Source organism: Eubalaena glacialis, chromosome 2, assembly GCF_028564815.1.
Source record: "Eubalaena glacialis isolate mEubGla1 chromosome 2, mEubGla1.1.hap2.+ XY, whole genome shotgun sequence".
In the NCBI taxonomy this organism is placed as follows: Eukaryota; Metazoa; Chordata; class Mammalia; order Artiodactyla; family Balaenidae; genus Eubalaena; species Eubalaena glacialis.
The window spans coordinates 13,835,628-13,852,850 of NC_083717.1; the positions used below are offsets into that span (position 1 = coordinate 13,835,628).

The following is a 17,223-nucleotide window of genomic DNA, read 5'->3' on the forward strand; positions in this document are numbered from 1 at the left end:
CTCCACATCTTCACTAACCTCTTTTTTGTCCGTCTTTTAAATTACTGCCATCGTAATGGGTGTAAAGTGGTATCTCGCTGTAGTTTTGATTTGCATTTTCGTAATGACTAATGATGTTGAGAAGCTTTCATCCGTTGAAATCCGTTGCCCATTCAAAAAAAATGTTGAGTTGCAAGAATTCTTTGCATATTCTAGATGTAAGTCCCTTATCAAGTATATGATTTCCAAATATTTTTCTCCTATTATCTTGGTTGTCTTTTCACTTTCTTGATGGTATTGTTTGTGACACAAAAGTTTTAAATGTCTGTGTAGTTCAATTTATTTATTTTTTCCTCTGTCACATGCTTTTGGTGTCATATCTAAGGGACCACTGGCTAACACAAGGTCACTAAAATTTACTCTTATTTTTTTAAATAAGAGTTTTATAGTTTTAGCTTTTACCTTTAGGTCTATCACCTATTTTGAGTTAATTTTTTTTTTTCATCTTTGGTTTCATGTCTTTCATTGGTTTTGTAAAATTCTTGGCCATTGTTTCTATAATTATTGCTTCAGCTTCATTCTCTCTCTCTCCTCTTTTTCTAGGACCCCAGTTATATGTGTGCTAGATTTATTCACTGTGTCCCACATGCATTTTTTTAAACATCTTTATTGGAGTATAATTGCTTTACAATGGTGTGTTAGTTTCTGCTTTATAACAAAGTGAATCAGCTATACATATACATATATCCCCATATCTCCTCCCTCTTGTGTCTCCCTCCCACCCTCCCCATCTCACCCCTCTAGGTGGTCACAAAGCACCGAGCTGATCTCCCTGTGCTACCACATGCATTTAAAGCTCTGTTCTCTTACCATTCTTTTTTCTCTCTGCTTCAGTTTGGGTATTTTTTCTTGACCTATCCTCAAATTCACTAATCCTCTCTTCTGCTGTGTCCAGTCTGCTGTTAAACTCATCCACTGAGTTCTCGATTTCAGATATTACATTTTTAAATTTGAGATTTTCCATTGATTCTTTTTTTAATGGATTCAGTTCTCTGTTGAAATTCTGCATCTTCTAATCCATTTTATCCACTTTTTCTTCTATTTTATAAACTATTGCTCTATTTTATAATAGTTATTTTAAAGTTCTTGTCTGGACTCCAATAGCTGGCTTATCTGTGGGTCTTCTATTATCTATTTTCTTCACTTGATTATTGGTCAAATTTTCCTGTTTTTCTCACATCTCATAATTTTTTTTATTATGTACCAGACTTTTATATTAAAAACAATAGACAGTAGAGATGATGTTATTTTCTCCTAGAGATGAAAATAGACAAATAGGGTGAGGGTCAGGGATTGAGCTGGGTAGGGATTGGGTTGGGGTTTTAGTAAGATTCATTCAACTTCTGGTTTCTCTGTTTCTTAGGTGTGATTCCTCTGAGCCTGCAAGGTTTCTATCTCCTCAACCCAGCATATTCACTTCTGCTTTTCAGAGGTTTTAAACTTAGATCTTTATCCTCCTATTCATATAACTTCAGAAATATTGCATATGTCTTGAGGGAGAAGACTGCCTGTGTATTTGAAGCAGGCTCCTCCTTTTCGGTAGAGTTCATTTTGTATGCACTGGTAGAATGTGAGGAGATTTTACTCGTCCTATCCTTCAGTCTTTCGGCCTCCTGCACAACCCCAGAATTCAGCAAATGTTCTGTGGGAAAGCTGGCTGTAAGTCTGGGCCTCTTCTCTACATTTCCAATCTGTTACACAACTCACAAGACTGTTAAACATTTCACTGGCTTCTCTCTTCCTGTGTACACTGCCTCTGCCCAGGCTAAGCTTCATCAGTCCATGCCCAGAATCATTAAATGTCAACAGATAAGAAAACAGCTGTTCATTGTGAGCTCACTTAGTCCTGGCTTCAGCAAAAGAAGATTTATTCAATTGCATTGTCCTCTGCATGAGACTGAACACGTGAAGATGCCAAATTAGAAGTCTAAATGTAAATAGCACTGTGGTCTTTGCAGAGACCTAGACCAGAACAAGCAAGGACATCACTTCAGAGTGGACTAGTGTTATTGGAACTGAGTAAGAAGAAGCTTCCAGAGCAATACCTTATAGCAGTGAGAAGCAATAGCAGTGCTGTATTGAATAGACTTCAGTTCTGCTTTTCAGCTTGGCCTTGGAAAGAGAACTATTCCCTTTAGATGGAGGAAGTCCTTGGGGTTCTTGGACAACATAAGAATAGAGCTCAAGAGGGAAATACCAGATCGCTAAAATATCAGTGGCAATATGGCACCAGTTTCAAATGTTATATTGCACTTAATTTAATGGTCAAATTAGGAGAAAAGATGAATGTTGGGATATTATGTAAAAGTAGTGCTTAAGATTATTGCTCTCATTTTATTTTGATGTTTTAATCATTGAATAAACAGTAAGCTAACTTAGAGATGTGGTAAAAATACCTCTCACTTTAAGAAAACTGATATATCAAAAAATCAAACTAAAAAACTGTGGGGGAGGCATGGAGGTGGGGAGGTGTTCACAGGATTCCATTCAACTAATTGAATGCTAGCATGTGCTATGCATTGTGCTTGGAACTGGGAATACACAGAAAAGGTGATACCCTTTGCTATGGACTGAATGTTTGTGTCCTCCCCAAATTCATATGTTGAAGCCCTCATTCCCAATGTGATGGTGTTTGGAGGTGCAGCCTTTGGGAGATAATTAGGTTTAAATGAGTTCATGATGGTGGAGCCCACACTGTGGGATTAGTGCCCTTGTAAGAGGAAATGCTAGATCTCTCTCCCCCTTCCCCGCACTCCCACCATGTGAAGGTACAACAAGAAAGCAGCCCTCTGCAACCTGGAAGAGGGCTCTCACCAGAACTCGACCATGCTGACCTTTCCCTGTTACAGACTTCCCAGCCTCCAGAACTGTGAGAAATAAATGTCTGTTGTTTAAGCCACCCAGTCTATGGTATTTTGTTACAGCAGCCCTTGCCGACTGAGACACCCCTGCTCTTGTATCTTTGAAAGTTAAGCCTCATGATGAACTTAAAATGGGATTAATTCAAGCACATATATTATTTTTAAGCAGGATATACTTGCATTCATTTAACTATTTTAAAATATATATATATATTTAACTCTACAATAATGGAATGATTTCTTCGTAAGATTTACTTCCTGGATCCAGGTATTGTTTTTCTAACCTTTGTCAAACATAATGTGTTTTTACTATGAGAGCTTTATCATTATCCTGTTGAGCTTAATTCAGCTGGCTGGATCCAAGATGGGAAAAGCATGAGATCAAACTCTCAAAACTGGTCAAGCAAAAGCTAAGAAGAAAATAAGGTTCACACAAGAGAAAGCAATAGCGGTGAGGGGGAGGGTGGAGTAGGAGGTGAGACACTGGTGGGAAAGAGAGGAGGGTTTTAGCCTAAATGTCATTGAAAATAGACCTCAGTTGGGAAAGGAACACCAACTGGAAATCGACTGAAGCGGATAAACTGCACTTCCCCTAAGACTTTGATTGAGTCACGCTTATTAATTTCTGCCAGGTTGCCTACTTTATGGTATTATGCCTATAAATCTTAATTCATTATTAGAAGTATACGTTTTGTCTTGGTTCAAATTTCATTTCTTCTTCACCTCTCTCAAAAGGATACTTTAGACTACTCACTAGATTTGTCCCTTTCAAGTCCTAGGTTCAATTCCTCCTATATCTTTGGGGATGGAATAATGAAATGTGTGGAACAGAGGCCGTAATCAATAAATCAGTTTTCAAATATACTTTTAGTTTTTAGTATCTGGGGGAGGGTAAGAAGGTAACTGTTTCAGGGATATTTGGGATGTTCCAGGTGGATGCGCGATGTCTATAACTGTCCACGTCTCTTAATCTGTGTCAAAACACGCACAGCTTCGCGGAGCGCGCCAGCGACTGAGAGGCATTTCGCGGAGGCCCAGGTCTGGGGCGCAGGCTTCTCTACTTCCGGCCCCGCCCCCTCCCCCGCGGTTGCTAGGAGACGTGATGTCACCGGAAGCGAGGCCTGGGATAGGCTAAGGCGAAGGGAAGCCTCTCCCACCCGGTGCAACCTCAGCGCCCGGCGCTGGCTCGCCAGCTGTTTGTAGGCCTGGGTGAGGGGTGGGGGTCCGTGGAGGATAGAGCCGCCCGCGGCCCAGCTTGTCCCTCAGGCTAGGACCAGCCGCAGGGCGGGCGACTCCGGGGCGGCTGCCCGTGCTTCCGACTGACAAGCACTGTTCCCATAGCCCGCGCTGCCCGCCACGTCCCTGGTCTCGGCCGCCGGCGCTGCGCGGCGGGTGACCTCTCCGAGCCCCGCGCGATGACGGCGCCCTGCTGCCGGCTGGCCCGGCTTCCTCCGCGCCGCCGGCTCCGGCTCGTGCTGTTCCCGCCGCCGCTGCTGTTGTTGCTGCTGGCGGCCGCGGGGCCGGCGCGCGGCTGGGAGAGCGGAGACCTGGAGTTGTTTGACTTGGTGGAGGAGGTGCAGCTCAACTTCTACCAGTTCCTCGGGGTGCAGCAGGTAAGCGGGGCCGGCCGGCCGGTAGCCCGCCCGCCCGAGGGCTGCGCCTCCGGGGCAGAAAAGTGCGGGTCTGGGCGGAAAGGAGGGGGTGGGGCGGGCTCTGACCCCGTTTCCTCCGAGGGAGCCGGGCACGCGGGGCAAGACTTGGTCATCCTGGGCTCGTCTGCCGTCCTCAGCCCGATCCACCAGGGTCTCCTCGTAACCAGGCTCAGAGGGAATGACCCGCCTTCCCCAATTCCTCACCGCCCGGCTCCCCTTCTCGAGTTCCGGTCTCAGTGACAGCAGTCTCAGTGACAGCCTGGACGGTGCCACCAGCCTGGGGTGGCGATCCCTTCTCTTTCCTCTGCCATTCTGGGGGAGATCCTTGCACCCAGCTGTGCAGGAGGAAGAAGGAAGAGTGGTGTGGGTAGATCTTTTACTCTTACCCTTTCCTTGCCTGCCCCGTGAACGTGGGAAAGAGTAGTCGTGTCTCCCTCCAAATTTTCACCTTCCCAATTACACTTATCCCTATTTTAGCAGCCTCCTTTCCTCTGCCTTTCCGGGAAGATAGGAATACATTTTGGTTGGCGTCTGGGTTGCAGAAGTTTTTCTTGCACTGTACTTTGGAATCTATGTAGCCTTTTCGATTAGGCGTTCGTATCATAGTTTAGAAATCTGGAGGAACTTGAAGCCTCTACAGTGTTGGTCCTGGAAGTCATAGAAGGAGCCATCGAGTTTTCGGGGCAGTAGAGGCACTTGGGGTGCTCCAGGAAGAGAAGTCCAACCAGTAACGCAGGGTCGTTGTCTTTTTCTTTTCCTTTCGTTTCGTTTTCTTTCCTTTTTTAGCTTGAGACTTTAACTTGTAATGTCCGTTTGTTGCTATTTACTTACACCCTGGGAGTGGTAAATGAGGGTAGATATCCCGTCTCTGACGCCATTTTACTGGTTTAAGAATTATGGGGTTAAAGACTTAGAATTTCACAAGCTCTGACTGAGCCCTTCATAGAATGCTTTGAATAGTTATGGGGGCAAAAAAAAAAATGTTTACCAACAATTGTCATTCAAGGCACACTTCCCGTGACTAGATGTGAAGTGTACATTTCACTCCTACAGGTTATCATAAATTTGTGTGAACTGTTGAGCTTAACACTAAATGGAAATTTACTTTTAAATTAAATATATATAATTGAATATAAAATAGCAGTTGCCATGGCACCATGATTTTAACGAATTTCAATTTTGTAAGTTATAAAGTAGTTTAAGAATTTCACACTTCAAATTCTGTGCAAACGCTTATGTGGCAATTGTCTTTAGTCATTGTCTTCACCTGGTGCCACTTCCTGCTTGTAGAGACAAAGTAGACCTCATTTCAAAGTAAATGGTGTCTCAATATGTGTAAAAATCACTAGTGAAATATAACTGAAGACTTTCAAGAATGCCTTTAATATTGAGAATATTTGTTAGAATTTATCATAATTGATTAAATTCTGTAGCTAGAGAGTCTTTTACATAACCTATCCAAAGATTTTGAAGATATTTTCCAGTTATTCAAGGAAAATTAAGCCCCTTTCAGAGAATACAGAAACTTAGTAGCAGTGGTTTAAATTTTAGATTATGTAATCTAGCTTGCATGTGAACTCTCATAGAATTTTCATTTATAAATTCATGCAATTAAATTTGCAGAGTTAATTAGGCAGTGTGAACAACCAGAGCATTTAACTATATGGGCAAAGATGGGAAAATAAAGAAGCATCGGTAATTGAGAAGATTCTGTGTGGAGGTAACATTTTAATAGAAGGATCCAGAAAATTGTTTTCATCTGTGTTTCTCTACCCAGTTGTGTTGAATTGGAAAGAATGCAGAAGAAACTTTATTCTATCTAAGCAGAGAAACTGATCGGAACAAGTTCTTTACATTACATTGAATCTTAACTTTCTTAGGAGACTTTCAGGAGACCAGAAATTTGGTAGAGACAAATGCAGCCTGTCTTATGTCCTTAATGTGTAATTTTCAGGCCAAAGCCGACCAGTCTCTTCTTGACTAGCCAGACATGAGGAACCAGAGCAAAGTAGGTAGGTTACTTAAGAGTGCTGACCTGGCTTTACACACTTAATCAATTTTGTTGTCCATTCAACAGAGATTTAGTTCATACCTACTAAATATTAAACACTGGGAATTGGCCAGTATGTAACACAAAACCCCTAGACTAATGAAACTCACATTTTAGTAGGGGGAAACAATAAACAACCAAACAAGTAAATATAAATGTCAGATGGTCAGAGAAGTCCTCAGAAAGAAGTAAGGGAGTGAGCCATGTTGATAAGTGCATTCAAGGAAGGCAAACGGTTAAGCTCAAAGGCCTTGGAGCTTGCTTAGTATTTGAGGAATGGCAAGGCAGCCAATGTGGCCAGAGCAGGGTGTATGGGGAGGACAGTAGTAGATGAGATCAGAGTCATGGGGGGCGGGGGAAGATCTTGTAGGGCTTCGACGTAAGTCATGAGGACTTTGGCTATTATAAGTAAGTTGGGGATCAAGGGGGGTTTTGAACGGAAGAGGTACATAATTGGACTTAAATTTCAAAACGATCACTTTATTGAGTTGGAGATCAACGATAATGTACGTTATTAATTATTGGATAATTGTGGTGTAGAATGTAGAATGGACCTGGGTGGTGCAAAGTGGTCAGATTCTGGATATAATTGGAACATAGAGCTGACAGCATTTTGCTGATTGTTTGAATGTGGGATGTGGAGGTGGGGAGTGGGGAAGAAAAGTTGAGGATAATTCGAAAGCTTTTTCTAAACCTCAGAAAGTGAATAAATACTTGTCTAATTGCACTTGCCACTTACTGAGATGGAGAAGCCTGGAATAGAAGCAGGTATGGTTGGGGGAAAATCAGTAATTTGGTATTGGTCATGCTAAATGTGAGGTGTCTAATAAACTTTCAAGTTGGTTATCTAAGCCTGGAGTTGTAAGGAGAAGGGTTTGGGCTGTGCATAATAAATTAGGGAGTCCCTGGCACTTCGTAGGTAATTTGAAGCCACAAGACCAGGTAAGTTCACCAGGGGAGTGAATGTAAAAGAGAAAAGAGGGGTCTGGGAGCTGGACCATGGGAGGAACCAGCAAAGGAGAAGAGGAAAGAACAGCCAGCAAAGTAGCAGGCAAACCAACAAAAGATGGTCTCTTTCAAGTCAGGTGAGGAAAGTATTTTAAAGAGGAGGAAGCAGTCAGCTGGGCTAAATGCTGATGATAATTCAAATAAGATGCGTTCTGAGCACTGACTGTTGAATTCAACAGTGTGGAGGTCATTGGCTACTTTAGCGAGAGCTGTTTCAGTGGAGTGGTGAGATCAATAGATTGGTTACGTTGGGTTCAGGAGAGAAGGAAGGGGGCGGAATTGGAGACAATTAATAGAAAAAAACTTTTTTTTGAGATCTCCATACCCCAAACTAGACTCCAGGGATGATTAGTGACTTAATGTGGCATCCATTTTATCCCTTTTTCCGCCAGGTCTAAAGTAGTTCGCTCAGTCACTCCCTAACCTCTTTAATTGGAATAATCAATGACTTTTAGAACTTGAACCAGGCCACTTACTGACTTATGACCTTGTCAAGTTATTACTTCATTTTTAGGACAAATGGTATTTTCTTTCTTTATTTACTTCATAGGAGACACTTAAATATTTATTAAATGAAAAAATATGAACATGATAACTAAAACTAAACAGTAATTCACCGAATGAGTAATTGCTTGACTTTTTATTCAGTAGGTTATATTTATATTGGCCTTTTATTGCTCTCATACAGCAAAGGAATCCCTCTCCTTGTATTCCCAGGTTTCAAATTGGTTCTAAAAGCTTTCAAAGGGATTCCAGAAGTTTTTAGTGGAGGTATGTATACAGGTGACATACCAGAGGCTCACTCTATTTTTAGAATGACTTTGATTGTTCACAGGGCATTCCAATTTGGATATTGCATCTTTTCAGAGGATACAAGGTAGAAGATTAGAAGAATGTTGAAAAAAAAGTGTGTTATTGAAATATCTTTCATTAGTAACTTAAATTCTAGGTCCCCAAACAGTATTTATATTTATTCTAACAGCTCCTGCTCCTTGGATTACCTGTATTTCTTGTGGGATCAATTTTTTTCATTGTCTTTTGGGTCCATGACTTTCTTTATACTTTGTACAGTGTTCTAGCCAACAATAAATACTTCATAGTCATTTAAAAATCTGTGAATTGAAATTGTAACAAGCTAAGTTATCTTAAATTTTGCAGCATTTACTTTCTGATGCACAGAGTAATTTTCTTGGTGCCAGTCATTACAGATTCCTATTCCTATAGAGCTAGAAAATGCGCCTCTTTCTCTTATAAAATTTTTAATAACTGCATCCTTACATTCAAATGAGTGCTAAAACCTGGTGAAAAGAAGAAAACTATTGTTAAGTGACATGTGCTTACAAAATGTTGGATTTTAACTTTTTAATCAGAATTAATAAATCTTTTAAGCTCTTTCAGTCTGTATTTCAGATGCACAGAATGCACAGAGTAGCAGCCTGTATAAGGGAGAGACAATTATGGCACACTCATCCTACATATATCCAAGGAGAGGGACTTCCTTAAAGAAACACTGCTGATCTCTTGACCCATCTCTCACATCTTTCCGTGGATGAGTTACCTGGTTGGAGGGTGATCACCTTTGGTCCGCTTTGCTTGACTGGGGAGAGCGAACTAAGTAAAGAGCTAGAAGTGATGACGCTCATTCTTAACAGACCAGCAAGGCAGTTGTTATCCTGGCCAGACTTCCTCTTGAGTGTACTGTCTCCAAGTCTAGGCTGGGGATGGGAGGGCCAGAATTTCTAGCAAGCCCTCTTGGCTCCTATACGTAATCTCAATTCTCCAGTAGCTTTTCAGCAATAAAGGTGCTATTTGATCTCTATTTGCCTGACTTCTGTGTTCTGTTTTTTTTGGGTGGGAAAAGCACAAAGTCATTAATGGGGCCTTCTCAAACCCCAGCATAGGGGTTTGAGAAATAAAGAGGAAGATCTCTTTCATAAGTGACTGGTGAATCTGTACTGTGAGTATCAGTTCTCTCCAGTGATCCTTGTAGATTCCACTGAGCTTGTGGTGTTAGTTGAATATAGTGCAGTCTTTCTCTAGTGAGTCTATTCCCTTGTAAATCTATGTCATGTAATAATCACTCCCCCATTTTCATTGTAGAATCCAAAATTATTTGTTGATTTGGAGAGAGAGAGATGTACAAAATCTGGAATGGTAGATAACCTTCCAGTCATTTATATTTCTGATGTAAAGCATATCATGTATAGAGTTAGAGCTGAATAAATACTTGTTTAGTTGTATACATATTTGCATCAGCTTGGATTATTGTAAAATTGATTTACTTTTCTTATGTACACGCTGTTTAGTGGAGGTTGCCTGGACATGTTTTACGGGAAAAAAACAAGTTTATTGGGAAACTTTTGCCACATAATCTAGAGCTGATGGAACAGAAATCCTCTTCTAGTTGTAAGTTTCTGTTTTCTTTTTATAGTATTCTTTTTTTTTTAACACTAATTATGAGAACAATCCTAGAATAGTGTGTCTTTTATTATTCATAGATACACCCTAAGCTGAACTGGGAAATGGAATTGTCCTTTGTTATTACAATTATTCTTAGAGATACATTCTAAAATCTTTTTAATAAAAGTCACCATTTTACCCAGTGATTGGTGTAATGTGGTGAATTTCAACATCATACGTTTTATTCAGTGTTGGGAATGATACACAGGGTAGGATGGAGGTGAGGGTAGGTACTTGGCTTGATGATTGCTGAGAGGAGAACCTCCGTGGCAGTTGTAAGTAACACCAGTTGATAAAATGCCTTGTATCTATATTAAACATGTTCTCACTTATTCCAAGACTATATGGTCTTGGGAATCTTTTTCTAAGTCAGGCATTACTGGGTCTATTTGGACAGTAATGACGTCAATTAGTTCTACCCAGAATTAAAAACAAATCCAAAGTCTTTCTTGTATAGAAGTGTGCAGAGATGGAAGGAAAGGAGTGGCAGTGAAAAGAGAGACTTCTGATTGGGTGAAGCAGGACCCTAGACCAATTGATAATGAAGCTATAGTCATATGTATTTTCAAAAACCTTTCTTTATTCTCATCAAAACACCTACTTGTGAAAGATGGGTCCTATACTAATGAATGTAAAAATATGATTATGTTTTAAGTAACATCATGGTATTCCATTTGAAGAGCTAAATTTTTTTTTTTTTTACTTATATTTACTGAAATTTTTGTCTAAGAGTGTCATTGGGACTTAATTAGAAATTTAATCTAGGATTTGTGTCTCATTCTCATCCTCCTTAATACTACATTAAGTAAGGTTAGGACTCATTCACTTACTCAGAAAGTGTTTCTGATTACCATCATCCAGCAACTGGAATCTCACGTGTAATCAGGCATGTTGCAAAAGCAAGGCATGCCGCTGTCTACATTTCTGGTTAGAGAGAATATGTGCATAAAACAGTATGCTTCATTATTAGACAAAATGCCCATTTTAGTGCCAGTGAAGCAGTGGACATAAAGCTATGTGCAGCTACATGGTCAGCTAATAGAATTTGAATTAAATATTAAAGGTAAGAGTTTAAGATCAAGAATTAAATAAAAGGACACATGTCATGGTATAAGCAGCGGTATTAAAATGGAAAAGAAGCAGTATTAAAATGCCACTGAGTGCAAACACTAGAATTCTAAAAGGAAGTAATTAATTAAACAAATTCTGGAATACATACAACTCCTGATCATAGAAGGTACAAGGATTTTAAAAAGCTACATGAGACTGCACTGTGACATGTGTAGTAAGCAGTAGTCAAAATGAGTTAAGACCAGAAAAGTTGTTGTTGTCATTTATTGGGAAGGTCTGAACAGACCATAGAGAAATCCTAGGGTCCATATATGTGCCTGCTAAGGAAAGTAGAGGCTTCATATTTCTAGCCAATACTTAAGGACTTTATACCATTAAAATGGATCAGGTTAAGGAAGCTATCTCATGGCCAATTACCAAGAAGCCTCTGACTTTTTGGAATAAAAAAAAAAATGCAAATCTTATTAGCAGTTATTTTCAATTACCACACTTTTAGTTAACATATAAGAGATTAGTATTTAGGTTCTTCTCTGACTTTAAGTAGTGTTTTGTATTAATATTGGTGATTAAATTTGATTTAAGGAAGTTAATATATGTATGTATAATGTAGGGTGACTGGAACTTGTTGTTCCTTGTACTTAAGTATATTATATAAAGTTCAAATGATTGCCATGCTATGCAGTTCTATAGTAGTTATACAGAATTAGTGTGACTTTTTGTATCACACATTTGCAAGTATGTTTAACTTAGAGTAAATTAGATCTTGAAATTAGTTTTTGTGGAAAGCTTTTCAGGTTTTCAACAATGCTGCCACCTCTCAAAACATTGTTGAAACTTCTTATTTTGCATTGCTTTAAAAGCCTGCAGCATATTTGGCAGATTTACTCATTAATAGTAAACCTTTAAGATGGATTTGATTTTTGCCTATAGCTAATAGTCATTTGGAGCTAAATTTGATGACTAAATTGGGTTAGCAAGCTTGGGTAAGTATGCTTTGGATTGATAAAGAGATCTGAAAATAAATTTCAAGTAAGGCTCATAAACTGGTTTGAGGACTGTTGTCAAAGAAGAATTCCAGGGAAGTTTGGAGGGGGTATCAACATGAAGTAAATCTGTAGCCTTACAAAGCAACAGAATGTATTCCAGTAAATGGCTTTTGGAGTACTTATTACTTTGCGGGTAGCAAATTTCTAAAAGAATTTTTACCTATCAGAGAAAAATATGTAAATAAAAATCATCGTTAATTTTAGAGAGGCGGGAAAATATTGAGCTAGAAGAAAATATTTTAATTATTTGCCTGCTTGCTTTTAAAATTAAAAAGGATCATAAAAGTATTTATTATATAATATTTCTCTAATAATGCTAGTTAAAGCAGAGTGGTGGAGGAACCAGTATAAACGTTAGGGATAGAGACAGTAGCTGAGAATACCACTGAAGGAGAAAGTAGGAAATACACAGAAAGAGGGACATGTACACAGAAAAAAAATACATCAATACAAATACTATAATGGAGTAGTATCTCCATCTTGTGGCCTTCTTTGTATATTGTTGTTAAAAATGTTGAGGGGTTGTATTTTCACAACTGTAGGCATAAGTAAGAATAAAATATAAGTCAGATGAAAATAAAATATGGGTCAGAGATTTTTTTGCAGTGACCTTTGAGCCTGAGCTTCCCAGTTGGTGTGCAGTAAGTCAGTGTGCTGGGACAGTGGTGCCCTCCCTGGAGAGACCTTAAGTTAACTCCAGTGTGTCTTACAAATGTAATTTTCTGTGAAATGCCATGGTATGGAAAAAGTTGGAAGAGCACTGTGAAGGCATGCAGTTATAATGTTTTTCTTCCAGGGAAAATTTTATAAGCCTGTGTATATATGTGTATACATATAAAAATAAAATTGTCCTATGTAATTATTCTTATCAAAATCTTTGCTATACTAAAGATCTTCGTTTAGCTCTCATAGAACCAAGAGCATTAGTTAACATATTGGTGAGTGAATCCGGATATAAAAGGAATCAAGAAATCTGATGAATTAGTGTCCTTCAGTTACTTGATTACTTATTCTGGATGGTGGAATGACCATTATGTAACTATGGGTACTGCATACCCATAGTTTGCAGTAACTCAGAGGAATACTTTAATGGTTTGTAAAAATCTGTGTGAAGAGGATACAAATGTCTTTGGAATGTATAAGTATACCAATTCTGAGTAGCCTAAAGTAATACTTTGTGACAGTAGGAGATCAGGATTTGTAAGTAAAATACCACCTTACTGACATATATTTCAGATTTTTGACAGATGACTTTCTTTTTAAAGCCATTGATCCCTTAGAGCAGCACTGTGCAACAGATACATAATACAAGCCACATACGTAACTAAAAAATTTTTTAAAGCCACATTTTAAAAAGTAAAAAGGAAACAGGTAAAATTAATTTTAAAATATATTTTATTTAATCCCATGTATCAAAAATATTATTTCAACATGTAATCACATTTTTAAAAGTTATTGAGACATTTCACATTTTAGCTTTTTTACTAAGTCATCAAAATCTGGTATATATTTTAAATTTATACTTCTTAGCACACTTCAATTTGAATACTCAATTTTGATTGAAAATACTTAATCTGTGTTGAGATTTCATAGAATGTGCAGCCAACAAGTAGATTCATGTAATCAAATTCTTCCAAACTAACAAGTAGAGTCATGTATTCAGGTTCTTCCAAACATACTTAAAAAGCTTTCCAGTAACTGAATCAAGTATCATTTAAAAAATTTAAATATAAATGACTCAAGTTAAATAAAAAATTTGATTTCTGAGTTGCACTAACACATTTCAAGTGCTCAGATATGGCTAATGGCTACCACATTGGATAGCACAACCTTAGAGAATGAACATTTCTGTGTTGTATAGATATATCTAAATATTTTTGGATAAAATCACTGATTGCTGTTTCCATTTTGTCAGGGACATTGTAGGTTTTGTTTTTGTGTCTTAACTCATTGTGGTTTTTATTGTTTTTTTTTTTAAGGATTGTTCCAATTATGCTATATATCATCTTCCTAGTTAGTTTTCTGTCCGTTTTGTCCATTCTTTTCTTTGGCCTGTAAAGGCTGTTAGTATAGTACATGTTGCTCTTCTAGGGACAATGGGTTCTGAACGTCCATGCGTAAAGATCTGTCTGCTGAGGGTGTTTTCAGTAATCAGCTTAATCCAATTTGGTTGTTTACTTTTGCTGACTAGCCTGTTATATTTTATAATTCTTAAAGTGTTGTTCAGTTAATATATTAGGTCTTTAATGATGCTTTGACCAAGAAATCACCAGTGTTCCTACTTTGTAATTTTAACTTTGAGGTTGCCTGTTCTCCCTAGTTATTCTGAAACTCATCCATCAAATATATTATTAGTTATGAAATATTCACTGTATTCTCTACTGTCATCTATTTTGATTATTATAACATCTTTAATTAAATAATTTTAAAAAGGGATTTCCAGGTGCAGTTCTATTTGTGTGCCAGTCTTTTGGCTCATTATAATATCAATTAGGGATTCCAGAGTCATCCTTTTCCACTAGCCACCTTTGCCATCTCCACACAGATCCTAAAAGTACTGCTTTATTTTGGACTGATTAATTGCTGATCTTTTTGCTTTTGTCTTCTGTAATTTCATAAGCAAGTAAGGAAAAGAAGTAGATCTTAATATTGATCGTTCTTATACCTGGCTATTATTGTTTTAAATAGTCCCGTTACGGAAAGAATTGCAGTGGGTCAGAGATGTTAAAAACTCTATGCTAAGGGAAAAAAACAACAACGAAAATTGAAGAACGGATATAGAATCCTGAAGTTAGAAGAGACCTCACCAATATCTAACCTGTTTCCTCATGTAGGAGTCTCTTCTGTAGCCCTCCCCGAAGATGGTCATCCAGTCTGTTTGATTTATGTCTAACGATGGGGGATTATGAAACAACCTGTTAAGTTTTTGATAAAGTACTTAATGGGAATTTTATTCTTATGTAGAGCCAAAAATCATAATTCTTATACTTACTTTCAACTTTATTTGCAGTCTTCTTTTGGAGTACCACTGAGTATATATTCCCTCTAAATTATGTTTCTGAAATGCCTTAAAATAAAATGCACAAGAGAAGTAATTACTTGTTGATTCTCTCCACAACAGTAGAGTTATTTAAAAACAAACAAACCACAGTTCTTTGTATAGCAGCTATACCTCAATAAAGTTGTTTAAAAAAAAAATACAGGCAAGCTGAGAAGCCTACTTGGTTTCATGGTCTTTAGATATGTATTAAGTCCACCTTAGAGAAGACCCAAGCCACCGTAGTTACAGTTGTCTTGGAAGTACACCAAGCATGATTTGAAGTTACTATAAATAATTCCCTGGGCTCATCAAAGTCAGCAACAGGAAATTTCTGAACATTGAAAGCATAAGATGATTTGGGGTATGTCGGCTTTGATAATACGGACCACAGGGTTGATTTAATTAAAATTGTACCCAAAAGTTGTTACAGACTCTTAAAGCAAGACCCGTGTGTACAGTTGTGCAGGTTGTGTATCTGCTTCAAAACTATCGTGATACAAAGATGTTTTAGACTGAGGTTTTTATGAAGAATTGCACATAGGTAATTAAACTGTGAAGGAAATAATTTCTCTTTCATAATTAAAATGTTATGTTTCTTTAGGTAGAATTTTAGTTTTCAGGTCCATGTTGAGTGGCTGTTTCTCTCTCCTTTTTATTCACCCGTCCTCCCTAGGGGCTTTATAATGGCTTTTACTCCTTTCCCCGAGACACCTAGACAAGCAGTCGGTCTGATATAGGCAGCTTAGGGCTCCCTCCTGAGGTTATATTGAGGCCATTGCAGATCCAGATACCAAGCCTGCAGATTGTTTGGCCTGGTTTCAGCTGTTGGGCTGAAACTATGGCCTCTTAGCATCTCAGATACATAATATTTTATGAGCTTGTAGCCTCAGGCAGCGGACTTCACTTTTTTTCACAGGTGGTGGAGTCCCACTGCAACCCTTGGTTTCCAGCATCGAGTCTGGCTCTGATCCCAGGCCTTTTGTGGAGTACTTTCAGTCCTCATTACTCTGTGGGAGTCATACTTCTCATTTCTCCTGCCTACTACAGGTGTGGAGTCCAGGCTTTTAGCTTAAGCTCTGTTTGTGGCTACACGTTTCCTTTAGTTTTTGTCTACAGAGATACTTAACTAGTTTTGGCCGTGGCTATATGTTTATTATTTTCTCTCTTTAAATTTTGTCATTGGTACATATTTGGAGTAGGGTTTAGGAGGATCAGTGCTACTTTGACTCCAGAGTATTTTTTAAAGCTGCACTTTTTAAATTATTATTTTTAATGCCATTTTCCTATTATCTAAGCACCTTTTACTACTTAACATCCAGAAATATAGTCAGGCCTGTTACTCACAGCAGTGTAAGAGGCTGTTACTTAGGCATTAAAAGGAACAGTAAACCGTTCAGTCCGTGTCGCTATCAGTCCACTATTCCTAGACTTGATCCAAGTCTGGGCGCTAAAACAGGCAAGTAACATTTCTAAAATAATCAGATCCCACAGGTTTTGAATATTGTAATAAGTAGATCCATTACCTCAGAGTGATGTATGTGGCCCTGTTATTGGAGGTGTCCAGAGGAGAGTCCTGAACTCTGTCTTGAATCTAGTTAGAAAACCATGCCAGGTGGGGAAGTACTTACTGAAACTCAAGTACGTGTCAGAAAAACCATTGCTGGAGGAAATGAATGGTCCTGAAGTTAAGATATATGCAGATAATTTCATGTTGATGTTTTGTAAATATATACCAATCACAAACCTTTTAAAAAGACTTTCTTTTTCTGGACCTGAATAGCATTATGTTCTCTTACATATAGTCTTCAAAATTCACAAAACAAAAAATAGGACAGTGAGGGTTAACCTCACTGAAAAACATTTTCAATAATCAACTTGATGGACAATACTAAAATCATAGAGTTTCAGTGGATATTAGCTTCATGGAATTGAGTGATCTTTAATCAAAGCTTCAGGCAGTTTATAGAGTGCACATTTGGAATGTACTTTAAATTAT

The 17,223-nt window shown here is 38.3% G+C and overlaps 1 protein-coding gene across 2 annotated transcripts in view; it reads left to right on the plus strand.

Annotated features, from left to right (window-relative positions):
- Nucleotides 1-4,041: 4,041 nt before the first annotated feature.
- Nucleotides 4,042-17,223, plus strand: part of DNAJC1 (DnaJ heat shock protein family (Hsp40) member C1) — a 200,909-nt gene continuing 187,727 nt past the window's right edge. For both annotated transcript variants that reach the window (XM_061181597.1, XM_061181595.1), the window contains exon 1: nt 4,042-4,513. In XM_061181597.1, coding sequence (XP_061037580.1) covers nt 4,316-4,513 — 198 coding nt within the window. In that variant the 5' untranslated portion in view covers nt 4,042-4,315. The remainder of the gene's footprint in view (nt 4,514-17,223) is intronic.